The following is a 27137-nucleotide window of genomic DNA, read 5'->3' on the forward strand; positions in this document are numbered from 1 at the left end:
AATGAAGGCAGTAGTTTAGCACAGAGTGGATTTAAATATCCTTCTAACGTGAAAAGGTGGTTTAGCTCGTGTGTTAAATCCTGTCAGTCATGAATCAGTTTGAAACCATGGATATGGTCATGAACACGGCTTAGTGATTTCAGAGAGTTGCTTTATTAGTGGTTTCTAAGAAGTGACACGTTTAATTGGAAACTTCTAATGCCCTTAGCATCTTTCTCAGCTTTTAGACCCAAATTAAACAAGCTTCAGGTGCAGATACATGTTGCTGTACTTCACCAGGACGAGTTATTTGTCTGTACGCCTTTCTAATGTCTGGTCCAATTTCTTAATTCTGGTATAAACTTTCAACGTCATGTAATCATTTTTTTCACTTGGTATCAGCTAAAAATCACTTCACAATCTCGCTGTTTTCAAGCTGAAGGAAGGTGAAGAAAGGCTAGTAATAAATAGCTGAGAGACTAATGATCAGTTTTTGTTTATCTTGAAAATTCACTTCATAATGACTGCATTTCAAGCCACATTAGATGTGCCAGTGGTTTGTGGTCTCTGGATCTGAGGTTAATTTGAGGAGGCAGTCATAGTTAAGACCCTGGATGGTGCAGTGTGACACATTGAGGAACTAAACACTGCTCAAAGACAAAACATCCAGTGTCAGTGTTGGTGTTCATATCCTCATTAAAAACTAGGGGCTGGAGTTTTGGGGTGCGCGGTGGTCTTAACTCTAAGTTGCTGTTACTCTGTCTCTTTTGCTGTCTTTCTCTCTGGTTTGGTGCATCTGTGCCTAATTAGAGGTGTGTGTTGCCCGCTGTACTGCAGTCTCACTGATTAGTGAGATCATACAGTTAAAAAGAAAAGCAGAGGGAGGTGGTGGAAAAGGAGTGGGGAAACGCAAACAGCAAAAGAAAGAAATTCAGGGTTTAAATTGAGTGAAGAAGAAACTGATGACAACATCTCTAACAGATGCCATTGTGTTTATATCACTATCTTCACTACACAATACAAAAGCCTGTGTAAAACCACACGCAAGCCTTAACTACCATCTAATGCCATTTGTTATATGTTTGTTATTCAGTATTCTGTTCAGTATTTGTGTCCTTTTTTGCATTAATCCATCAGTGTTCCCTAAAAGCAAAGCCCAGAACGCACAATTCAAATACTTCATACAGCCGTGGGAATCCCCTCACTCTGACAGACATGGCATTTCGTTTCCTAACAGTGTGTTTAACTATCAAGACACTTTCTGCATCAGCCAGCTGAAAAATAAAAGAATTAAAAGAAAAGGCCACCTCTTAAGAATGGCCCTAAAGTGGTGCAGCAGTCTAAGTGTTGACGCTGTCAGCAGAAGTTCGCCGTGTTTATCCCCCAGTAATGCCTCAGCTGGCCTAGGCTGGGAGTCCTATAGAGCAGCGGTTCTTAAACCTTTTAGTACCCACCTATGATATTTACCACAGAAACATGTGGCCCCTGGTTCTTCCTCTGTTCCTGGGGCATAAGGCAAAATCTTGCTTGAATTTTTGCATGTTTTTGTTGCTTTCTATTTACTGGAAATGTGCGTGTTTACCACAGAAATATCTAAAATAATTACTAAATACAAATAACTATAGCCCTACACTGAACGTTTTAAACACATTTATACATCTATTTATTGTAAGCGTTTTGAAAGAAATAAAAAACGAGAAGAGGTCAGTTTAATATCAGTTATGTGCTTTAACAGGCTCCAGGTGAAAACAGCACGGCGGGGGCAGGACTCAGCGGCTCTCTTGTAGCAGTAGGTGAAGGAGCAGCGGCGCTGTGTTAAACCTGGTTTTAGGGCCGTGTTTGATGTATGGCCACGTTTTTCTTCAGCCGAGTGTTTTCTTCTATTTTATCTTCATTTGTACAGAATCCTCACTTAGTTTTTATCCATTTTTGCTGCTGGATTTAGTCCTTCTGGGCTTCGGAGTATTTCTTGGGCTGTGTTTTTCACGTTTTTGCTTTGCCCTTTTTATAATAAAATCCAAATTGCTCACGTCTGTCTCTAGCCTTTCCTTACGTCCAGTAAGCAACTGAAACTGGGGGATCGAGTTTCCTTCCTGGAAAAAAAGCAGGGTATTGCTGTGAAACATTATGTAATTTACACATAAAACTTTAGATAGTTATGAATACATTCCTTAATTAAGTAGTAAATTTTTTCGAGGTCATTTAGCATACCACAGTTTGAGAACCACTGCTATAGAACACAATTGGCTTCACTCTCTTGGTGGGTCAAATGGCCCCCTCCTCTCCCCAAATTTCTCTTCTCACTGTGCTGTCGGCTGATGTGACAGATCTGGACAGTTTGCCTTCTCCTTTAATGCATTAAGCTGTTCAGTGGCGCAGTATTGACAGTTCAAAAAGAAGTTGCCCTCAGGTTTTGAGGAGGAAGAGTTTTCTTATCCTCCTCCCTTATAGCAAACAATATTCTGCAAAAATGTGGCACGTCTGCAGTTCTCTTATGGCCCACATTTGCCTTGAATTGACAGCATTGATTCAGGGTGAGTCTGGTGCACTATATGGTGGATGTTGACATTTGGCCCACAGCTGGCCCACGCAGCACGTGCCATGCCCCGAGTCAAGGCTGGCTTATGCCATTCGACCCGTATCCGGCCCACACAACACTTTCCAGTGCCGTAACTGCCGAAAGTGAGACCGATTTGGCCCAAATGTCTCGACTGAGGCTGGTGGCACTTTGTGCGATTGGGATGGATTCGCTGATGTGTGAAATTTCTGCAAAACCCTAATACGTCTGCACAACATGTTTGTAGATCAGGTTTCATTTTTAAATTACAGCAGACACTGAGTTTTTCCTGGAGTTTATCCTCACACCTGAGTGTATATCATTTCGTATTTGTTGTATTTCCTTTTTTAATCTCTGGAATTGTCTAGAGTCAAAGCTTTGAGCGAAACAGAGTGAACCCAACACTAAGTTCTCACCTCCAGAAGCACGGGGTGAATTTACAGCAGTTTTAGATCTCTGTAATGGGTCACTCCAGCTGCTTCTGCCCTCTGGCTAATAAATCTGGTACATTTTGCTTTATGAAAGCTGTCCAAACCAAACAGTTCCTTTTAAAGAAGGTCATGGATGTCGAATGGATTCTCCTCTGAAGGAATGGGAAAGGCTAGCTGGTGTATGTATGTGACTGGAGAGTGCTGGAGGTGACGAGAGCAGACAGCCGTAAAATAGAGGTAAAATTTGACCCTGAGGAAGAATGTCCAGCGCACAGGGCATTAGTTAAAACCATGTACTACTCTGAGAGTGACAAACGCACACCATAAATGGTGCGACCATTCCCCAAGGTCACAAGCTGAGAGCATTTGTTAATGGAAGTGCCAAAGCCGTCTGCGTGAGCTTTTATTTCTTGCTGCTGATTCGTTTGATATGAGGCTCGAGTCTCTCTGCAGTTCCAAACTCACAAAGTGTGATAGCAGAGCAGCAAAGGGGGCACTGCCATTATCACATCAGGTGATATCACTGCGGGTATCAGATCTGCTGGAACAGGGATTATCTTAAAGTTTTTCCTCAACCCTGTTACTGCCTTTTGTCCTTTTGTACACTGTTGTTTCTCTTTGATTAAGATTCCCTTGCAGTGGTATGTAACGTCTATCACTTTTGTTGCTGGTATTACCACATTATCTCTACATCCCGATTAAAGAAGACCGTTAATATTCATATGCAGCGCCAAAAAATAAACAAAAAAAATAAAGATGAGATGTGGCAGTAAAATGAGATCAGGATGAAGTGTAAATCTCAAAGCACTCCTTCAAATTATGATTCTCCGTGGCACGTAACTCTCACACACCACAGAACTCATCTCGGTACGTTCAATCCCAGATGTGTTCCAAGCTTATTCTCATCTTACGATTTCCCTTCACTCACTAGCTTTGTGTGTGTCTGTGTGTGTGTGTGTGTGTGTGTGTGTCTGTGTATCTGTGTGTGTGTATGTCTGTATGTGTGTGTGTGTCTGTCATGCTGAGCGCTGACACTCAGTGGAACGGTCCGGTTCACTGCACCAGGCCCGGACAGCCGAATGCCCTCATACATATTCATGTCATGATGCTCCGGTTTTGTTGCCTTGCTTCCTTCATCCATACAAAAAACAGGAAGTTACAGCCTGTCATTTTCATTTCCCAAGACTTTGCTCCTTTGAGCTGCTTAAAGAAATGAAAATAATATTGAAGACACATTTGACAACTTTCTTTCACATGTGGAATTTCACACATCCTCTGTTCTGTCTGTGTGTGTGTGTGTGTGTGTGTGTGTGTGTGTGTGTGTGTGTGTGTGTGTGTGTGTTTTGCATGCTGCGGCTTCCAGATGTGAAGAGCACTGCCTGAGCTGCCAAGGGCCTGGAAAGAGCTGCACACAGTGTAGAGATGGATACAACCTGGTCAGTGGCACCTGCATCATCAATGCCACCTGCAGCAATGGTACGTCTATTTTAAAAAAAAAACAAGAAACTGATGGATTGATGACTTTAAGAATTCTGTACAGCTCTATAGCAGTGAACCATAAATCCATCAATCATTTGTATAAATGAATAACTTTGCAGGCCTTTCATGTAACCTGAGTTGTGCTTTGACTTGGCAGCCACAGAGACTGTGTAGAGAAGTTGTTTGTCGATTCTGTGAGGCAGGTAAGGAGCCGCGGAGCCGGGCCGGGGAGAACTTGATGGGTTCAGCACAGGGGAGCTGCGGTGTCACACCGTGCTTTGACACTTCACTTTTACAGCTTTGTTTGAGCCTCCGTTACTAGAGAACTTTTAGAGCCCTCTCAGGTTTTAAATCCTCCGCAACAAAGTTAACTGCACGAGTCTCGGCCGGGACCCACGATGGCTTCGGCTCCCAGAACTATTCATTAGAGATGGAGCGAAAGGGAGGAAGAAAAGGAGATGGAGAAGCACACAAAGGGGATGGGAATAGAGAAGTAGAGGGGAAATGAATGAAGCGAGCGAGAGAATTCAAGAGAAGTCGTTGGAGTGAGAAGACTGCCAAAGAAAGGGAGTATGAACACAGGACAGAGAGAGAGAGAGAGAGAGAACAAAGTTAAATGCTGAGCAGGACGGAGAGAGCTGGAGTTAGTTTGTGCTGCAGCTGCAGGCTGCCATCGCTGGTCAGATTTGGCAGGGCAGCAACAATGCCGCTATGAGTAAACACTGCCCCACATGGCCCCAGTACCCTCTTTTATCCAAGCTTGCATAACACCAGGCCTGGGGCCTGAGCGCTGACCCAGTGAAGAGAGGGGAGAGAGGGCCACAGTCTGAGAATGACTGGTACCATTGGCCCTGGTAGTGGGTGGGTAAAGAGCAAACAGAGAGGGGTCGTTCAGAGTGAAGTGGGACACAGCTGAAGAAGCTCAGTGAGGCTGGGGATGGATAAACGGTCAAAGATTTATTTCTGGATCATGATTCTGTATGTTCTTAATATTTCAGCACATTTGGGAACCCATTGTTTCTCTGATAAGGTCCTTTCACACACACACACACAGTCACACACAATGTTCTGGAGTTTACGCAGAGGTGTCTGTAATATCTGTAGTGAACCGGACATTACCTGGATTTTATCCCTTCGGCCTCTGCTAACACATAGTTCAGGGAAGATCCGGTCTCCTGCACACGCTGCCGCACACCCGGAACCACATGGAAAACCTCCAGCTGTACTCTACGCATGTGAAAGTTATTCTCTAGCCATGTTCTGGAGTTCATATGTGAAAATGGCTGTATATTCTCTACTGTAAGAGTGTTCTTGTGTTGATCTCCGACCCTGATACACAACTGGAAAAGGACACCCCCATTTACTACCACAGATTGTTATGCCTTGTTGTTGTCCTCGTTATATTTTCATTGCAGTAAAGCAGTAACCGAAGCTGAAGATTAAAACCCTGTGCCTCGATGTAACACAGGAGACAACAGACAATATATTCTAGCTACAACCCTGCAATTCCATCCACAGAATGGCCGTTCTCGTCCGTTTGAAAAGTCTAAGACGATGGTGTGAGCGCTCCAGAACCAGACGAGCAGAGGCTGCTCCGGAACCCGTCTAATCCCCTCTCTCGCTCTCTCTTTGTCTCTCTACCTCTCTTTCAGCGGACGAAGTGTTCTGTGAGATGGTGAAGTCCAACCGTTTGTGTGAGAAGAAGCTCTTCCGTCAGTTCTGCTGCAGGACCTGTCTGATGACAGGATGAGTACAAGGTCGTGGGGAAGGAGAGTGGAGGACGGAGCACCTCTTTTATATGGCTGTGTTTATCTGATGTACATTTTAAACCAGTTTTACCTGTGGTTTCAAAGACAACAAACTCCTCATTTCGATAAAAACCCTGGAAGGGTGCTATTTGATTGCCATAAGATATATTTTTAAGGTTGTCTGTTTTATAAGCTTCATATAGTACATGTATAAATTGTTTATTTTTTATTCAAAGAGGACATCATTATGAAATAGACTCTTAAGGATAAGTGTAAGTGATTATAAGGAATAAGCTAAAGGAGCAGCGTTCTTGGTGAATCGATTCCTGTACTGACCTCCTGAATGGATAAACAATTATGCAAGAATATTGACTTCAACAGTTGAACAAGGACCTTTTTTTTTCAGGAATGACGAGTGTCAAGAAGAATTAAACAAAGTCGTAGTGAAGGTGTTGTACATTTTGGAGTGTGTATGTAATGTTTAAAATACGTGTTCTGTAAAGGACGGCAGAATAAACTCTTCTGTGGCCACCGGTGTCCCTCTGTGTGACCCCCAAGACTCATTCATGTCAAGTGCCTATTTTTTGTTTCCTCTTTTCCCTCTTCTCGAGAAATGCATCACGTCTTCTGTGTCCTTTCGTGCCAGGAATTCGTATCTGGATGTTTTTTTTTTTGCTTGTAAATTGTCCTCGCTCTCAGAAGTCTTGTGTGGCCAAACACTGAGATCATGAACTTTTCTGAAAGGATGGTTTCGCTCGTTTTGCATCATGTCCCAAGAGGCTGACTAGCTATTTCTCAGGGGAGAGGATGTGTGTCCATTGCCTGGCAGTTTGGGTGATGAACCATAACAGATTTATTTATCAGTGTCCCACACTTGGATCATGGAATCTAAATATTTCGCCACTTGATGTTTTCGAGAACCTCGGCTCATACTGGAAGTGTCATCTGGTGTCAGCGTGTGATGCCGTAAGCTCAAGTTGTTTTGATGCATTCTGAACTGGAATTGAATGAAAGAATAGCAAACGCCCTCACGAAGCTGGACAGCTGTGGTTGTCTTATCTATTTCTTATTTGAACTTTTTATCTTTGCAGAATCGACTCTAGATACAGCAGCTGTATTCATCTTGTGTCACATTCACAGCTTCATGAAGAATTTCAGAACTAGTTTCAGACTAAAGTCTTGATCCCAATTTGAACTTAAATAAATGTTGGTATGTTGGATTTTCCTTGGAAAATGTACAGCAGGATATTGATTTTGGAACTGACTACAAATGACTGACTGGAAGATATTCAACCAAAACATATAGCTACAAAATGTGAGGTAATGTAATGGTTGCAGTGTGTGGAACATTATGGATTTGCTGTTGCAGTCTTGTTCGTGTCAAAGACACCGTCTCCAGTTATTGTCCTTGTGCGCCTCCTCTTGGTCAAACTTGTAACTGCAGCTTACACTTTCAACACAGGGATGCATTCGGTTCTTTAATTTAATAGCCCTTTGTTTCTGGCCTGGTTTAGCTTAGTGTGCTAAGCTCTGTTCTCATCGCTTCATTCCTCTCATCTTCTAACGGATCACATTCCCGTCTAAATACATTTTAGAGGCTTGTTGGCTCAGCCTCCCTTCGCCCTTTCTCGATTTGGCTCTGAGAAGTGCTGGCTCTCTGATGGACCGTGGGTATTCTCCAGAGTGGGAACAGTTGAGTTGTATTGTGGCATCTGGGGAACAGCAGGGTTTTATGAGAAGCAGGGATGGGATGTTATTAAAAATGCCCCGTCAGGTATTATCTCAAATCCCGATAATGTACTAATATACACAGAATGTATCTTCTGTACCCGCTTCAATCTGATCAGGGTTTTGAAAGGTCCAGAGCATATAAGGAATCGTCAGGCACCGGGCAGCGACACACCCTGGAAAGTCAATTGCCCAGTTAGAAGAATCAAAATTAGTATCACTTTATTGGTCACTGTGATTGTACACAGAGGAATTTGTTCTCCACGTTTAAACCAATCCGTGCAGCGAAACACACATTTACACACACACTAGTGAACACTAGGGGGCAGTGAGCACACATGCCCGGAGCGGTGGACGGCTCTAGCCACGGGAAGCAGTTGGGGGTCGGTGCCTTGCTCAAGGGCACTTCAGTCATGACCTGCCGGCTCTGGGGATCGAACGGGCAACCTTCCGCTTACAAACACAGTTCCCTAACCACCAGGACACGGCTGTCCCAGTTACTCACACTCACCCAGTCACTCACTCTCTCACACTTTACATCTGGCTAGCTGTCTGCACATATGTCTGTCTGTGTAGATAGTATCAGTAAGTGATATCTGAAGCAATGTAAAGGTGGATCTTTCCGTGAGCTGTTCTTCTAAATGAGATTCACATAATGTAAGGGATTATTTAACGGTCTCTCCTTCAACCATTTGTAGAGTGTAAGATAATGCACTGTTACCTGTGCTTTACAGATTAAAACGAAGAAGTGGGAACTACTCTAGTAAAAGCACTCTCTCGTTTTAGAGAAAAGCTTCTTGAAGAGAAGGAACTTAATCACAGTAATCAGCGCTTAATGGAATCTCTCACTTCTCAGAGTGTGACACTAGGCATGACAGGACTTTTGTCTTTCCCAACCCAGATCAGCACAGAAATCTCACCGCCCCTTTAAAAAAAAGAGACCACACCACAGTGGATATGCGTGAGACGGAAGTGTCTTCAGAGCGGAACATCACAGCTCAGATGAGAGGAGGAAGGGAGCTGTGAAAAGGCCTAACCAGGCTGCAGTGGGGATGGGGCAGGGAGCAGACCTGAGCAAAAAAAGCTTGACTTTGCTTTGAAAAAAAGGGCTTGTTTCCTCTCGCTTGAACTTTCCCCAAGTTTAGCTGTGATCCTCAAAAGGATCTTCGTCCTATTTTTTTTCCTGAGGTCCTTCCAGTGGAGATAAGCTCTAAGAGCTGCATGCTAAAAGGCCGGCTAGAGGACGCTGTGCTGGGGTTAGATCACCTTTATGTGTCTGCACCAATCATCCACTGTAAAAGGGCCTGAGGTTATCAAGCTGCTGCGGCGCAGTGCACAGAGTTGTCTGATCTCTCTGAGAAAGGAGTGCAGATGAGATCTCAGAAGGGAGATGAATGGATAAGAGGAAGAGGGAAGATAAGAAAAGGCGGAAAGAATCTGTAAACTATTAGCATGGTATTTCTGTCACTGTCAGCTTTGGATATTACGGTAGTAGGCTGTTAGCTTCTGAAATGATTGAGTGCATGAGATGAAAGATATTTCGCTAGATTTTAAAAACGTAGCTGACTTCTGACTGCTTTTCTCACAGCAAAGTAAACTCCCCCTTGTTGGTGGCTGAAGTTGAACCTGAGATTTTATTTACTATCTGAATTACCACAGAAACTTAAGCTGTTAAATTTTGTAGCACTGTCTGCGTTTACTTTCATGTAACATTTTTGTTTTCCCGAATTTGGAGTCAGTTCCACCCTAAGTTAAGTAATGTATCTGAAACAGCAAACACAAGTCAATATTACCTCCGTATGCAGCAGAAACAGAGCAACATCCTCATCTCTTTTCATACATTTCAACCTTCTGAGGTCTCTCCACCGTCCAAACGCCTCCGGATTCTGAGCCTTTTCAGACAGAAACATTTCCTTTACTCTAAAGAACATAGTTTCACGGTCCTACAGCCTGATTCTGGGGGGTTTAAAGCTCTTCTAACTCACAGTTGGCGTTGGGATGGTGACCTTAAGCTCTGCGAGGCTTCTCCAGATCGTCCCATTTGATTTAATGAATGTGGACTGAGATTCCGCAGTGGCTTCTCCTTGAACAGCTGAATTTTGTTTGTATGCAGTAATGTGAGTGCACTGTGGGATTTGGAAAGTAACATATTGTGTTTTCTAGTGTCTGACCAATTGAGAAGCCACAGCTGCAGAGAATTCTATATATTTTTGTATACATCCGCCTAAAGAAGTAGTTCCAACAAATCAAAATGCCCTCTAACAGGGAAGGGCTCATTAAACTATTTGCGTTGTAATCGCCGCCTGCTTTCCTTCATCTCAGCAGTGTTTGCAATGTGTCCATGATGTGTTTCTTTACCCTCAGTTCTTCTTAAAACGCTGACTGACTAAGCAGTGCTGATTACTATTCCTGAGGTATTTTCCATTCCTGCACAACGCAGGGTGTTTATGCTTTCTGCACTCATAGGCCGGTCGTCGGTTCAGAGAGAGGGAGAAAAAAAATCCATTATTTCTGGACAACAAGCCCAACAGAGCAGAACCACCTCAGCAAATCCCCGCTGACTTAAAAAAGGACGTTTGAAAGAGACAATTCTGCCACGCTTCTTTGAAAGAGAGAGAAAGAGAGTTTGGAAAGAGTTGAAACTGAAAAGAGGAGAAGAAGGGCGGCTTGTGAAGATGCTGATGTTCCTCTGGGTTCAGGAATGGATTGTGCATTAATAGGAACGTAGTCTAATTTGCTTCACCCACCCGCACCCAGAACGGCGGTATGGGACTTTTATGTGGTGATCAGCCTGGCCGGCCTGCTCCAGGCCCTTTGTTTGCTAGAGAATAAATCTCCAAGCTCACGTCTGCTGATTTTTCTTTCCTTGGCTCCTGTCCAGCTGCCCCTTTCTCTGAATATATTGTCCTGCAGTAACACACCAACATCCCTCCACACCTCAGCTACGCTCAGCACCATCTGCCAGCCTCTTTATGAACTTGTCAAAGCTAAATTAACAGCCACCGCTGAAAAAGTCCAGTTTTTTTCCCTCCCTGCACCAGGGAAAGTTATTTGGCAGCAGGCCTGTGGACAACTTTGCAATTTAAAACTTCCATTTCAGAGTGTGAGGAAGGATGAACTGCTCATTGTGTGTAATTGATATGAACATCGTGTGATGGATGTGGCCTTCAGGCTGGGCGTTTAACATTATGATGTAGCGGTAATTGGAAACCATGTTGATTAAAGAAGAAGACCATGAAATTGACCATGAAATAGCTCATAGAATTACAGTTAATTGCAAGAGTAAAGCTGCTTGTGCTTTAAGAGCCTTATTTTTCTCATCACCCTTGGCTGGTTTGTTAGCAGGTCTGGGATTATAAAAACCTACCCCTTTAAAGCGAGCCAGAGTGAAGCCAACGTTTTCTCATCTCTTGAGTTAAAGAACTCTGTGACCTCGACTATTAGGGGAAACTATAATAATAAACAGTCCAAAAACACACATTGGTAGGTGGATTGGTGACTCAAAAGTGTCCGTAGGTGTGAGTGTGTGTCGCCCTATGAAGGACCGGCGCCCCCTCCAGGGTGTGTTCCTGCCTTGCGCCCAATGATTCCAGGTAGGCTCTGGACCCACCGCGACCCTGAACTGGTTAAGGGTTACAGATAATGAATGAATAAATAAACATTACACAATGAAGTTAACACAAATAATTAAACTGCAACATAATAAATATCCATCCATCCATTATCTGTAACCGCTTATCCAATTTAGGGTCGCGGGGTGTCCAGAGCCTACCTGGAATCATCGGGCGCAAGGCGGGAATACACCCTGGAGGGGACGCCAGCCCTTCACAGGGCAACACAGACACACACACACCTATGGACACTTTCAAGTCGCCAATCCACCTGCAACGTGTGTTTTTGGACTGTGGGAGGAAACCGGAGCACCCGGAGGAAACCCACGCGGACAACACACCAACTCCTCACAGACAGTCACCCGGAGCGGGAATCGAACCCACAACCTCCATCTTCCTGGAGCTGTGTGACTGCGACACTAACCTGCTGCGCCACCGTGCCGCCCACATAATAAATAAATACAAACAAATGTCCAATATAAACATGTATCTCCAAATAGCAGCTTTACAGGAGAAGGAAAGCCCTTAATTTTCAGTGGAAGTCAATGTAAAAGAAGTTTTATTCCAAAGAAATTTTGAAGTATTCCTATTGGTCCATTCATCACGAAATTATCACAAAATGTGAAGTAGAGCTGCTGTGTTCAAATGATGTAGTTTTACGCTGGACAGCATCAGTATAGTTCTGTTCAGCTGTGGCCCTCCAGGACAATAAAAATACAGGGGTTGGACAATGAAAGTGAAACACCTGTCATTGTAGTGTGGGAGGTTTTAGGGCTAAATTGGAGCAGAGCCTGGTGGCCAGTCTTCATTAACTGCACACTGCACACCAGTAAGAGCAGAGTGTGAAGGGTTAATTAGCAGAAGTTAAGGGCAGAGTTTTGCTCAAAATATTGCAATGTACACAACATTATGGGTGACATACCAAAGTTCAAAAGAGGACACACTGTTGGTGCACGTCTTGCTGGAGCATCTGTGACCAAGACAGTCTCTGTGATGTATCAAGAGCCACGGTATCCAGGGTAACGTCAGCATACCACCAAAAAGAACCAAACACATCCAACAGGATTCACTGTGGACGCAAGAGGAAGCTGTCTGAAAGGGATGTTCTGGTGCTGACCCAGATTGTGTCCAAGAAACATAAAACCACGGTTGCCCAAATCACGGCAGAATTAAATGTACACCTCAACTCTCCTGTTTCCACCAGAACTGTCCGTCGGGAGCTCCACAGGGTCAATACACACGGCCGGGCTGCTGTAGCCAAACCTTTGGTCACTCACGCCAACGCCAAACGTCGGTTTCAATGGTGCTAGGAGCGCAAATCTTGGGCTGTGGACAATGTGAAACATGTATTGTTCTCTAATGAGTCCACCTTTACTGTTTTCCCCACATCCGGGAGAGTTACGGTGTGGAGAAGCCCCAAAGAAGCGTACCACCAGACTGTTGCATGCCCAGAGTGAAGCATGGGGGTGGATCAGTGATGGTTTGGGCTGCTGTTTCACAGCATTCCCTTGGCCCAATACTTGTGCTAGATGGGTGTGTCCCTGCCAAGGACTACCGAACCATTCTGGAGAACCATGTGCATCCAATGGTTCAAACACCGTGTCCTGAAGGCGGTGCCGTGTATCAGGACGACAATGCAGGACGACAATGCACCAATACACACAGCGAGACTGGTGAAAGACTGGTTTGATGAACATGAAAGTGAAGTTGAACATCTCCCATGGCCTGCACAGTCACCAGATCTAAATATTATTGAGCCACTTTGGGGTGTTTTGGAGGAGCGAGTCAGGAAACGTTTTCCTCCACCAGCATCACGTAGAGACCTGGCCACTATCCTGCAAGAAGAATGGCTTCAAATCCCTCTGACCACTGTGCAGGACTTGTGTATGTCATTCCCAAGACCAACTGACGCTGTATCGGCCGCAAAAGGAGGCCCAACACCACACTAATAAATTACTGTGGTCTAAAACCAGGTGTTTCACTTTCATTGTCCGACCCCCGTATGTTCCTAATTAAAATCGTTAAAATATTTATTGTTTAGATTTTGTCTTTTATTAATTTTATATTACTTATATATGTATATATATTTCCACCAGAAAATATCTGTCTCCCACATTTATTTTGTAGATTATTTTGTTTAATTTCCATCGGTTTGATTTTATGCTCCAGAATTACACCCTTTTAATGTATTTTATATAGTTTTATATAAATATATATATAGTATACATTTTATAATAAATATAATGTGATTTTAAAACTAAAGTAAATGAGCTCTACTTTGAGTTGTGCCTTCGTCAAATCGTAAGTGGATGTTATAAATGTATTAGATAAAAACGTATTTAAACAAATAAATCGCAATGAAAGACAAAAAAAACAAAGAAACCATCGAGAAAGAACGAGAGACGGAAAAACACAGCAAAGAAACGAAAGAAAAATAAAGGAAAACATAGTTAATATACTTTATCGCGCTGTACCAGCCCTGTTTAAAACATTACATAATACAGACAGAAATATAGCATAGAGAAGAGAGGAGAGGAGACGAGGAGGAGGAAGAGGAGTAGAAGAAGAAGAAGAATACAGGAAGAAGGAGTCCTCCGGGCCAGCAGGGGGAGTCGTTGTGTTTGTAGCCGCTGATTGTCCACTTCCCGGCGGCAGCGTGTGTGTTGTGTGTTCGCGCCGCTGCAAAAAAGTGGAACTCCGCGTTTAGTGGTTTATTCTCTGTCGTTTTTATTTTCTTTGTTTGTTTGTTGTAACGCTACAGAGCGACATGGTGAAGTTATCGGCGGAGTTAATAGAGCAAGCCGCTCAGTACACGAACCCCGTCCGGGACCGAGAGCTCGACCTCCGGGGTGAAACACTGCTTCATTCTTTATTCTTTCTCGCTCCGTCGTTGTGTTACTTTCTGGGATTTTTTTTCTTGTTTAGAGTCTTTCTTGTTTTGTTTTCCTTTCTTTATTTCTGTGTTTCTTGCTTTCGGTGTCTTTTATTTCTCCTTTGTTTCTAGCTAGTGCTGTACTGTCTCCTATAACAATCTTTAGAAAGATCAGGAATATAACGAGTCTTAAGCTTCTTTATCCCCAGTGTCTCATTTTAATGCCCCTCTTCAACTGAAATGAAAACTTAAATTACAGCTGTCATTCTAATTAAGAGATTAGAGCAGTTCAGAATCAATATCGGATTCAGTCGCTGCGGTGAAATCATGTGGATCTTTTCAAAACTTTGCAAAAGTGTTAAAATTAAAATGTGTTCAGTGCTGACCCTTTACTGCGGGGATTTAGACCGTTTTTTGTGATTTTTTGGTCCACAGTAACACAATAAATGAGCTAAATTAAAACCCCTAGTTCCTCAGAGTTGTAGCTGAATCAACGTAACTGTGTGTTTAATTATGACATCACACGTGCTGTTTGTCTCCTAGATAAAGGTTTGTTTCTGTGTTTCTCAGGGTATAAGATCCCCGTGCTGGAGAACCTCGGAGCCACTCTGGACCAGTTCGACACCATCGACTTCTCTGACAATGAGATCCGAAAACTGGACGGGTTTCCTCTGCTCAGGAGGCTGAAGACGGTGCTGATGAACAACAACCGCATCTGGTGAGAGGGGCGAGAGACAAAGAGCACTGCAGGGTGCTGTTTCTTTTTTAGGATCAGAAAATTTTATTTTATGGAATCATAGTCAGAAAATACCCAACATTAAATAGAACATTTACTAAAAACAGACAAAGTAAAGGAGAAACAAACCCAGAAAATAATAGCCCTTAAGTTATTCACGTTCTGTCTCTTAAACCAACACTAGGTTAGTTTTACCTTAAAATTACAGCTTCAAAGTCATTGTGATGCTCCGCTGAGCTGTAGTAGGGAGAAGGGAGCCTCAGTCTTTGCTGCTCTGGTCTCAGCACTGCAGAAACCTTTGGAGGAGTGAAGGAAACCAGTAGCCAACCAAGCTTTAGTGGATTTGCATGTTCTTGTGTTCTGGTGCTAAGCCGACTGGCCGTGTGTTTATCTACGTTAGTGCTGTTTAGACTCGACAGGCTCTCGGGTTTCTTTTGCTATGTTACAGTTAAGGAATATTCCTCAAGTTTTGTTTCTCTGATGTTTCCCTTATATCTTCACAGTCGTATCGGGGAGAACCTTGAGCAGTCTTTACCAAGTCTGAAAGAACTGATCCTCACAAGTAATAACATCCAAGAACTGGTAAGATAAAGGCTAAGCACCAGTTAATGGACCTCCATGAATATTCCACATTATTGTAGTGACTGACAGATATAAGTATGAATTAAAATGAAAATAGCAGCTTAATTTACTTTAAAACTGACAATTTTATTAAAGTGACGGAAAAGCCCGAGCTCTCTACGGAAATTCTCGAACGCGACCGTGACGTCACTGGTGGACAACAGCTGAACAACGCCACGGTAAAACACCGTTACGACTGACTGTTATGACGGTATCTAGCTAAATAACCAACATTATTCATGACAATAGCCTAGCAATAAGCTAAACTCAAATGTAGAGGTACCGTTATTCTTCATTCATTCATTCGAAGTCGAACTCGAATTCATCCGACACTATAAACCTCCGTAATGCAGCTACGTAGCCGAGTATAATCTGAGACACCGAGTTTAGCGAGTCAAGCTAACGTTAACTAACACCAACTAAAACAGGCGAAGTGAGTGTCCTTACCCTGTTTACCTCCATGTTACAGAGGCTCTTGAACACCTTTCGTTGGGGTCCTTACATGCCCATATTGTTGGAAAAGCGCCAGTGAAATGAGCTACAGATAACGGAGTGAGCGGATGGTCCTTTCCAAAGTGCCCGTTTAAAGTGGACAAATTTAGTCCATTTTCTGGATATTTTGGGATCTTTGGGCCATTTGTTCACAGATGTCCCACTGTACATTGAATGATTGCAGCCAAAAACAACACACCTTTTCCTCATTCTGCATTAAATTAAGTGCAGCTTCTAGAGTTGTTGTCCACCATCTACGTCACAGGCAAGACGCCTATTAGAGTTTCCCAACACCGCGGGTGTTAGCTTGTTGTTCTGCATGTGGCAGCTTTGTAAGTGTCCAGTTGTTTTTATTCTAATCGTTTGCTGTCGTAAGTCTTTGATTAACATTGATGAACTGTCATTTAAAAAAATAACCTGCTCTGCAATGCCTCTTATTTTCATGATGTTTAATTAACCTTTCATTGTTCGTTCACAGGGTGATCTGGATCCTCTTGCTACAGTGAAGACCTTAAGTCTTCTCAGGTACAGTGCTTATACAGTTTGGACTGTTTTTTTTTTTCCAAACAGCGTAGGGGTGTTAATGATCAGTCCTTTCTTTATTTCATGAAACTTCATGAAAAAGCATTTTTGTAGCATCTAAATATATATTTTTCTTTGCTTCCAGTCTTTTAAGGAACCCAGTAACTAATAAGAAGCATTACAGACTCTATGTCATCAACAAACTTCCACAAATCCGGGTTCTGGACTTCCAGAAGGTGAAATTAAAGGTACCGTACACCTCTGAACCCTTCTTTCAGATTCGTTGAGATGAGTAGAGTAAGGAAACACTGAAATATAAAATGTTAAAAGGGTTAAGGCAAAGCAGATGTGAGCCCAGCATCAAAAACTAAATTAGTGTTTAAGTCCCGTCACTGTCTCAGCATGAATTTGAGCGTCTTATTCAGTGAAGTATGTTCTCAGGTGTGTGGCATGTCAAGGACACGGTATATTTGCTTTTATGTCGTGTGCATCAGATATCTGTCTCTCCCATGTGTTCCTTTTGTGTATTTGATGCTTTGAGAGTTAGTCTCTGGAATTAAAATGAAATGGTACCATCATAAACTGCAGGTGCAGTAGACCTCACTATGACCAGTGATGTTTTGGCACGACTGTCTTGGCATTGGCACTGCCACCCTTTTTTGCTGTTAGGCCGGTGGTACAAATCCAGGCTCAGCTCTTTAATGTAGAGGTGAAGCCTGGGGATTTATCAGCTCTAAGCTGCCATCTAGAGGATGGAGCCTTTAATCCTGGAGATACGTGAAAGTAGTGCTGTTGGTGCAGGTGAAGTATGCACACCCACATTGTTAAAAGCAAGTGTACAGTGACCCGCAGCTCTCTCCACATTGTCCAGTGTTTATTAACGTGTAGAATTTAAGAAATCACACTCTAGATCTCAGGTTTGGGACCACACCCCAGCAGCAGCTTTAGGCTCTGAATGTTTCACACTGAAGGAAACTCGTCCCGGTCGATTTCAGTGTTTGTTTTTGTGTCAGCTTTCACTTTAACCCTGTGATGTATCGCCGTAGGAACGTCAAGAGGCTGAGAAACTGTTCAAAGGCAAACGGGGTGCTCAGCTTGCAAAGGATATTGCCAAGCGCACGAAAACGTAAGACGAAACTCCTTGATCGAGCTCAGCTCTTGTGAATCACTGGACTCATGGAACTGGGTTATAACTACATGACTTACTCTGGGTTCCGCCTGGAATAGGTGCAGTTCATCAGAATTGGCTTCTTTTAAAAAAGCAAAAGCTCAAAAACTAAAACCCAGACACAGTGTTTTCCAGGAGCGCTGGCTCAAGGCACTTCTCTCTTTGTATCAGTTTATTAACAACAGATAAGATACACAAGATACTACACTCTGATTGGAAGGACGGTGGTTGGAAGGCTGGAGAAGCAGCTCTGTGGTGGACGAGTCTGTAATAAGTTGTGTTTGGCTGGATGTGTGTTTTAGGTTCACCCCGGGCGCTGGGTTACAGGCTGCTGACAAAAAGAGGACTGGACCTTCTGCGGCTGAAGTGGAAGCAATCAAGGCACTGAATTTTAAAATTCTTTTGTGTGTGTGATTAATACAGCGCTGTATTGTTTTTGCTAAATGACCATCACGTTCCCACAGAACGCCATCGCCAACGCCACGTCCCTGGCCGAGGTGGAGAGGCTGAAGGGCCTGCTGCAGTCCGGACAGATCCCTGGAAGAGAAAACAGACAAGGTACTGGGCAAACAGTGACCACAACCTGTGAATCATCACTAATCCAGACTTCTCTTTTATTCGGGACATTTAGGAAGAGTTACAGAGTCAAAGTGACAGCGAGAGTTACTTTGGATGCTTTGCATTTCAGGATTTTGCAGATTTTCTAGATTGAATACAGGTTGATGTTGTCCAAAAATGTTAAAGGCTAAGCAGCAGGTCTATGAAAGTGTCAAACAAATAAACACAGTGGAGTTTGAGTTCCTAACTTGTGTTTATTGAGAGTCAGAAAACATGTTATTTCTTACTAATTGAAGGAATAAGGTTTAAAAGACCGTTGGTCCCCCCCCCAAACGGTGTTGGGAAACTCTAATAGGCGTCTTGCCTGTGACGTAGATGGTGGACAACACTCTAGAAGCTGCACTTAATTTAATGCAAAATGAGGAAAAGGTGTGTTGTTTTTGGCTGCAATCATTCAATGTACAGTGGGACATCTGTGAACAAATGGCCCAAAGATCCCAAAATATCCAGAAAATGGACTACATTTGTCCACTTTAAACGGGCACTTTGGAAAGGACCATCCGCTCACTCCGTTATCTGTAGCTCATTTCACTGGCGCTTTTCCAACAATATGGGCATGTAAGGACACCAACGAAAGGTGTTCAAGAGCCTCTGTAACATGGAGGTAAACAGGGTAAGGACACTCACTTCGCCTGTTTTAGTTGGTGTTAGTTAACGTTAGCTTGACTCGCTAAACTCGGTGCTCAGATTATACTCGGCTACGTAGCTACATTACGGGGGTTTATAGTGTCGGATGAATTCGAGTTCGACTTCGATCACATTTACAAGAATAACGGTACCTCTACATTTGAGTTTAGCTTATTGCTAGGCTATTGTCATGAATAATGTTGGTTATTTAGCTAGATACCGTCATAACAGTCAGTCATAACGGTGTTTTACCGCGGCGTTGTTCGGCTGTTGTCCACCAGTGACGTCACGGTCGCGTTCGAGAATTTCCGTAGAGAGCTCGGGTTTTTCCGTCAATTTAATAAAATTGTCAGTTTTAAAGTAAATTAAGCTGCTATTTTCATTTTAATTCATACTTATATCTGTCAGTCACTACAATAATGTGGAATATTCATGGAGGTCCATTAAGTGGTGCTTAGCCTTTAAGTCTCAGGAGTAAGTCTATCTTTCCCCAAACAGAAATGTGTAGCGTAAAGGTATGAAATTCAACAATTAAAATAGTACATTTCTAAGGAAAATCAAGTTGAGATCCTGCATTTAAACTAAACACACACTAGTGACCACTTTACTTTTAGGCACTCACACTAGGGGAAGCGAACACACACACACACACACAGCCAGGGGGGTGGGCTGCCAGCCACATGTGGTCATGGGAATTGAATTTCTCAGGCTCTCTAACCTTAAGGCTTAAGGCTTGGCTGCCTCTCGAGTTGAACTCCATCAGCACCTGATTACATTTAATGAAAGATTGATGAAATAAATTGGCCACTGGATGATGGCTGTGATCCTGTTTCCTCACAGAGAGGCAGGGGTTAGAAGCTTTGGGGGAAAGACACTTTATAAAGTTGTTACATTCTGAAATAAGAGGTCATCACAAAATATCACTGGACAAATGAACATTTGAGGCTGTGGGACCGTGATTGTCGTATTACAGCGTGGTGGCTGATATTCTGAATGTGAAAAAAATGATTTTTTCTTTGAGCTCAGTGCAGCGGGTCCGTCTTCACTGAGCTGTGCTCTGGTACCGCTTCCTGAAAAAGTACAGTGTGTGCTGTAAATGCGGATCTCGCTGAAGGGCAGAACACACTGCTGCACTGACTTTTTTTATCTGCTCAACACTTCAGGAGCTCAGAGCATGGTGGAAGAGGAAGAGGAGGAGGAGGAGGAGGAGCTGCAGAGAGGGATGCAGGAGTCTGTGACCATGTATGAAGCTGGCGCTGAAGAAATGGAAGGGGACGAGGGTCATGGAGAGGAACAGGACGGGGAGAACCACATGGAGGAAGACATGCATGTTAATGGATCATAGTCGGGTTATTCATGTGTAGCTTTGTTTCATTTTATTTTTAAATAAAACGGCTTTTGTTTTTTGTAAATATCAAGTAAAGTTTTTCAGATCGCGGGCGCCCGGAGTGTGTAATCACGGTTTCTTTGAGATGGAGTAGATGTGTTTCAGTGATTTTCTCATTCAGTTTAGACATGGGTGAACCAAAGGCCCTGGCTGTGGAATATTTTTTTTAAGACCTCCGTGTTTAATTCAGTTTAGAGTTTACCACGTTTCTACACGAGCAGCTGACTCTTAATTCTGTGGCTTTGTGTAAAATAACTGTGTAAATGTAAGCACTCTTAATAAAGTCTGGGTAGATACTGTGTTAAACCGGGCTCTGTTCAGTGTCATCAAAACTTTGAGAGAGGACCGGTGGGTCCAGAGCCTGCCTGGAATCACTGGGTGCAAGGTGGGAATACACCCTGGAGGGGGCGCCAGTCCTTCACAGGACAACACACACACTCACACACACACGGACAGACACTTATGAGTCTCCAATCCACCTACCAACGTGTGTTTTTGGACTGGGAAACCCACGCAGACACAGAGAGAACACACCACACTCCTCACAGACGGGAATCGAACCCACAACCTCCAGGCCCCTGGAGCTGTGTGACTGCGACACTAACCTGCTGCTCCACCGTGCCGCCCCTAAATTAATATTGTTATTCAATAATATTTGATCTCTTATCAAATTTCACTGAAAGCACGAAGCAAATACAAAAGTAAAAGTAGAATTATGCAGCTATAGAGAGAATATATATATATATATATAGAGAGAGAGAGTCATGACGAAGTGTGTACGTGTTTGCAAACTTACGCACACCAGAAGCCATGTTTCCTGCCGAGAATGACGCCTTTTAGTTTTGTTTTCTGATTGGTTCCGTTAAAACGTATTTGCATAAAATATTCTGGCGACCGGCCAATGAAATGTGAGATCTTGCCAAGGCCCCGCCCTCTCAAGTCTATGTTCCACGTCATCTTTGAGCTGAGGAAGAAACCGAATATGGCTATCCGACGCCGGCGGGCTGTCTTCTTCCTCCTCAGCGCGGTGTAAACGCCGAAGAAACCAGGGTGTTTTGTGATAAACAGTGTCCGCGTGAGTGAGAGATGGAGGCCGATAACGGCGCCGCTGATATCAGAACGGCGGGAGCAGAAGGAGAGGGGAGTTTACAGAACCAGGATCTGAATTTCCTTCTAACCACGGGTAGGAAAACAGCACTTACTGTCACTTTAATAAAGTCTGGGCTCTGGATTAATGGCTTTATTATTAACCCAGGTCCTAAACTCCACAATAAATAGCTTTCAGAAGCGGAAAATGTGTGTGAAGCCTGTAAAATGATTCGTTATTCAGTTTGTTTACTAGCTGACTCGGAGTCTCAGTTGACTCATTGCTCCCTACTTAGTGTACTAGCTATCACTAGGCTCCTTATTAAAATCGAGGTTTCTGATCCGGACCGGGCGTGTATTGTCGAACATAGCCAGTGGAATATATACATGTTTATGCAGTTCCATCCTTGACATTTAGTTTAACATTTCATAAAACAAATCCACAACTCACACTTATTTGAACTGCACTTTGTAGGGAGTATGGAGTCAATTGTGTTTTAACCACATTCACAGACTTTACTGTGCATTAATCAACCATTTGTGTCCATGACGTTGTCTAGATGTCTTAGAATAACTGATGATTATATGTTTAAATGGTATCCAGACGCCCCCTGACCACCACGCTCAATACCAAGTGTCAGCAGGTGGGTCACAGGGATATGAGGAAACACATTCTGTTTACTGCAAACCCCACACACACTCCGGAACCATGGAGCTCCATCCAGAACTAATCATCTGACACCAGCACCTGGCCTCACTGATGTTCTCATGGCTACGTACCATCAAATCCACAGACACGTTCTCCAACGTCTTGTATTGTATTATTATTTTCTAGAAAAACAGAAGCTGTCTACTGTGTGTTTTCTAAAATGTTCACCTTGTTTCTCTGCAGTTTCCACATTTCTCTCTGATTATGGGTGGTGCCTGTTAGTGCTGGGTGTAGGAGTTTATTTCCTCATTCAGCAGCTCAGTAAGGACAGACCGAGCCGGGCTCACAGCTCGGCCTCGGCAGCTAGCCAAGGTCAGTTCTGAGAATATAAGCCATTCTCTAAAAGACAAACGTCACACAAACTAAGCAGACTAATCTCTCCCATCCCCAGACCCCGTGTCCGTGGTGAGACGTCAGGAGGCTCTGGAGGCGTCTCGGCGGAGAATGCAAGAAGAGCTCGACGCCAAAGCTGCAGAGTTCAGAGAGAAGCAGCAGAAGGTGAGGGTCAATTCGACCGAAATGTTCAAAATCTCTGCCACAGTTGTGAGAAAGGGTTCGTTGTCACAGCTATTTGGTGTACTACCACTTTATATGTATTTATAGTTATATAATTATAGTGGTTAATAAATAATAATAATAATAACAGCTTGTAGACCATGTGTAAGAGTTCTGTTTTCTCCTCTTCAAGGTGGAGGAGGAGAAGAGACGACAGAAAATTGAGATGTGGGAGAGCATGAAAGAGGGCAAAAGTTACAAAGGGAATGCAAAACTTGCACAAGTGAGCTCTCGCAGTGATCTCTGACTCCTGAATTCTGGGGATTAAAGCATGAAATGGAAAGCCTTGACTTCTTTATCTTCTCTGTTTCTGGTTTGTCACAGAGCAGTGAAGAGGCCGCCAGTTCCTCCGCAGCGTTGAAGCCCAAAACAGACAAGAAGCCCCTTCGCAGCAGTGGTACATTACTGCTTTCCTGTGTCTTTTGCTTTTAATAGTATGAATATCTTTTTCTGGGCGGCACGGTGGCGCAGCAGGTTAGTGTCACAGTCACACAGATCCACGGACCTGGAGGTTGTGGGTTCGATCCCTGCTCCGGGTGACTGTGAGGAGTGTGGTGTGTTCTCCCTGTGTCTGCGTGGGTTTCCTCCGGGTGACTGTCTGTGAGGAGTGTGGTGTGTTCTCCCTGTGTCTGCGTGGGTTTCCTCCGGGTGACTGTCTGTGAGGAGTGTGGTGTGTTCTCTCTGTGTCTGCGTGGGTTTCCTCCGGGTGACTGTCTGTGAGGAGTGTGGTGTGTTCTCCCTGTGTCTGCGTGGGTTTCCTCCGGGTGACTGTCTGTGAGGAGTGTGGTGTGTTCTCCCTGTGTCTGCGTGGGTTTCCTCCGGGTGACTGTCTGTGAGGAGTGTGGTGTGTTCTCCCTGTGTCTGCGTGGGTTTCCTCCAGGTGACTGTCTGTGAGGAGTGTGGTGTGTTCTCCCTGTGTCTGCGTGGGTTTCCTCCGGGTGACTGTCTGTGAGGAGTGTGGTGTGTTCTCCCTGTGTCTGCGTGGGTTTCCTCCAGGTGACTGTCTGTGACGAGTGTGGTGTGTTCTCCCTGTGTCTGCGTGGGTTTCCTCCGGGTGACTGTCTGTGAGGAGTGTGGTGTGTTCTCCCTGTGTCTGCGTGGGTTTCCTCCAGGTGACTGTCTGTGAGGAGTGTGGTGTGTTCTCCCTGTGTCTGCGTGGGTTTCCTCCGGGTGACTGTCTGTGAGGAGTGTGGTGTGTTCTCCCTGTGTCTGCGTGGGTCTCCTCCGGGTGACTGTCTGTGAGGAGTGTGGTGTGTTCTCCCTGTGTCTGCGTGGGTTTCCTCCGGGTGACTGTCTGTGAGGAGTGTGGTGTGTTCTCTCTGTGTCTGCGTCGGTTTCCTCCGGGTCACTGTCTGTGAGGAGTGTGGTGTGTTCTCCCTGTGTCTGCGTGGGTTTCCTCCGGGTGACTGTCTGTGAGGAGTGTGGTGTGTTCTCCCTGTGTCTGCGTGGGTTTCCTCCGGGTGACTGTCTGTGAGGAGTGTGGTGTGTTCTCCCTGTGTCTGCGTGGGTTTCCTCCGGGTGACTGTCTGTGAGGAGTGTGGTGTGTTCTCCCTGTGTCTGCGTGGGTTTCCTCCAGGTGACTGTCTGTGAGGAGTGTGGTGTGTTCTCCCTGTGTCTGCGTGGGTTTCCTCCGGGTGACTGTCTGTGAGGAGTGTGGTGTGTTCTCCCTGTGTCTGCGTGGGTTTCCTCCAGGTGACTGTCTGTGACGAGTGTGGTGTGTTCTCCCTGTGTCTGCGTGGGTTTCCTCCGGGTGACTGTCTGTGAGGAGTGTGGTGTGTTCTCCCTGTGTCTGCGTGGGTTTCCTCCAGGTGACTGTCTGTGAGGAGTGTGGTGTGTTCTCCCTGTGTCTGCGTGGGTTTCCTCCGGGTGACTGTCTGTGAGGAGTGTGGTGTGTTCTCCCTGTGTCTGCGTGGGTCTCCTCCGGGTGACTGTCTGTGAGGAGTGTGGTGTGTTCTCCCTGTGTCTGCGTGGGTTTCCTCCGGGTGACTGTCTGTGAGGAGTGTGGTGTGTTCTCTCTGTGTCTGCGTGGGTTTCCTCCGGGTGACTGTCTGTGAGGAGTGTGGTGTGTTCTCTCTGTGTCTGCGTGGGTTTCCTCCGGGTGACTGTCTGTGAGGAGTGTGGTGTGTTCTCTCTGTGTCTGCGTCGGTTTCCTCCGGGTCACTGTCTGTGAGGAGTGTGGTGTGTTCTCCCTGTGTCTGTGTGGGTTTCCTCTGGGTGACTGTGAGGAGTGTGGTGTGTTCTCCTTGTGTCTGCGTGGGTTTCCTCCGGGTGACTGTCTGTGAGGAGTGTGGTGTGTTCTCTCTGTGTCTGTGTGGGTTTCCTCCGGGTGACTGTGAGGAGTGTGGTGTGTTCTCCCTGTGTCTGGTGCCCCCTCCAGGGTGTGTTCCCGCCTTGCGCCCAGTGATTCTGGGTAGGCTCCGGACCCACCGCGACCCTGAACTGGACAAGCGCTTACAGACAATGAACGAATGAATGAATAAATTAATTTGATTATGAAAGTTATTGTGGCCATTTTTATTTCGGTCATTTGTCAAAGAGTGGAACTGACTCCAGAATGAAATCTGAGTTTAGTCGTAGACCGGGGCATTTTTAAGACTAACTTTCCTGTCAGAACCTAGTCTAAAGTGGGCTAAGGCATGAGCACTGACTTTTCCACGTTCTTTTATCCAAAGTGTAACTCCTTCAGTGCCGTGTAGTCCCTGAATAGTACAGCATTTCTAACACATCCTGGCCTCTAGGTGTCAGTATCATTTCACCACACGATTGAGAATAATGTAATTAAACGTCTTATCGCTGTGTGTTTGTGTGTTTTAGGCTATAACCCACTGAGTGGTGACGGAGGAGGAGGAACCTGCTCTTGGAGGCCTGGCCGAAGAGGGCCTTCAGCCGGAGGATGAGGTTAAAGGAGGTCAGAGGGACCCGGTGCTAGTCGCCACTGACCTTCTGACCTCAGGCAAAGAAGCACACGATTAGCAACTGAATGAAGCTGTCAGCACTCGTCATGGTTCAGTAAACGCCATTTAAGCGTAATTCAAGATTCGGTAGTTTTTTTTTTTTCCTCAACTTTCACTGAAAACTCGTCTGTTTTTAATTGTTTTGTTGTTTCAGATTTTAGTTGCTTCATCAGAGCAGAGTCACAAAGCAGGGGGACGGCACCGACTACAGAAACTAATGCGAATTAGCGGCTGCAAAATGATAAAACGTGTGTAAGATTCGGCATTCCCAGTGGTTGTATGAACACTGATGGATGAAGACGATGCCAAGACTTGGGTCGAGGGGTAATGAGGCTTTCCATCATTGGTCCGTGGAGTTGTGGAAGTGCGGTAACATTTAAAACAGGTGTAGGACGGACCGTCCCTTTAACTGTCCGCCTGCTTTGTGAATATCAGCTCTTGCTCGTAACAGGATTTAAGAAAATAACGTCCGTGTCGGAGCGACAGCTTCTAATGATGCCTCCTCACCCAAGGGCCTCGGACCAGTGGGGTTGGCTGATGATTTTCAGTTGTGACTGTGGTGCTGTTTTGAACACATTAACCATTACATTGCTGTGCTGTGTGCAGGGCTTTCAGAAAGCTGCTGTAGTAGGGTTTTAAAGTCATCGTTTTCTGTAGAGAATCTGACCTTCACCTGGAGGGGCACTTCCCTGTGAGGATTAGTTTCCTCTCGAATTATATTTGTTTTTTTTTTTATGTAGGAGACAAGATCGGGATCGATATGAAATATCTTTGATTTGATTGTATTTGCTTTACACATTTCACTATTAAAGGAGCTTTACTCGGCACACGTCTCGTTTCTTATTCGCAGACACCAGCGTGAAATATTTTGTGGAAATAAACAGGATTCGGGAATTAAAGTAAACCTTAAAGGGGCAGTAGGGGATTTATTTAAATTTCTAACCAGTACAAATGTCATTAATTTTATCTATAATTATTTTTCAAATAACGTCATTTAAATATAATTGATTTAGCACAAGTGCTTTCTCTGTTGGAGGAAACCTGTTTGGGGAACGGCGCCATCTGTCGTTGTTGATGTGGTTCACAGGCTCGGCCACTAGAGGTCGCCTCTGGTGAAAAAATGAAAGTGAACTATGACAAAGACAGGCACTGGGGTAAAATTCCCTGCCGTAACGTCCACGTAAGAGTTGTTGAGAGGTGAGTTTGATGTGAAATGGTTCACCAGAGAAACGGGTTCATTTCTTTATAATACTTTCA

General features: G+C 44.4%; 3 protein-coding genes across 3 annotated transcripts in view; all 3 read left to right on the forward strand.

The window, feature by feature from the left end:
- pcsk6 (proprotein convertase subtilisin/kexin type 6) overlaps nucleotides 1-6742 on the forward strand; it is a 54863-nt gene extending 48121 nt beyond the window's left edge. Inside the window, exons 20-21 of the mRNA XM_066647206.1 lie at nucleotides 4331-4443; nucleotides 6099-6742. Coding sequence (XP_066503303.1) covers nucleotides 4331-4443; nucleotides 6099-6196 — 211 coding nt within the window. The 3' untranslated portion in view covers nucleotides 6197-6742. The remainder of the gene's footprint in view (nucleotides 1-4330; nucleotides 4444-6098) is intronic.
- A 7354-nt stretch (nucleotides 6743-14096) lies between these two features.
- On the forward strand, nucleotides 14097-20876 carry snrpa1 (small nuclear ribonucleoprotein polypeptide A'). Its single transcript, XM_066647480.1, has 9 exons — nucleotides 14097-14382; nucleotides 14976-15123; nucleotides 15645-15723; nucleotides 16733-16779; nucleotides 16922-17024; nucleotides 17823-17902; nucleotides 18247-18325; nucleotides 18409-18502; nucleotides 20353-20876. Exons 1-9 carry the CDS (start codon nucleotides 14301-14303, stop codon nucleotides 20532-20534), a joined length of 894 nt encoding a protein of 297 aa, XP_066503577.1. The 5' UTR covers nucleotides 14097-14300; the 3' UTR covers nucleotides 20535-20876.
- A 644-nt stretch (nucleotides 20877-21520) lies between these two features.
- Nucleotides 21521-26701, forward strand: selenos (selenoprotein S). The gene is made up of 6 exons (XM_066647602.1): nucleotides 21521-21759; nucleotides 22555-22683; nucleotides 22763-22869; nucleotides 23060-23149; nucleotides 23251-23323; nucleotides 25741-26701. Exons 1-6 carry the CDS (start codon nucleotides 21663-21665, stop codon nucleotides 25821-25823), a joined length of 579 nt encoding a protein of 192 aa, XP_066503699.1. The 5' UTR covers nucleotides 21521-21662; the 3' UTR covers nucleotides 25824-26701.
- The last annotated feature ends 436 nt before the right edge of the window (nucleotides 26702-27137 follow it).

Source organism: Hoplias malabaricus, chromosome 16 (genome assembly GCF_029633855.1).
Source record: "Hoplias malabaricus isolate fHopMal1 chromosome 16, fHopMal1.hap1, whole genome shotgun sequence".
NCBI classification, from domain to species: Eukaryota; Metazoa; Chordata; class Actinopteri; order Characiformes; family Erythrinidae; genus Hoplias; species Hoplias malabaricus.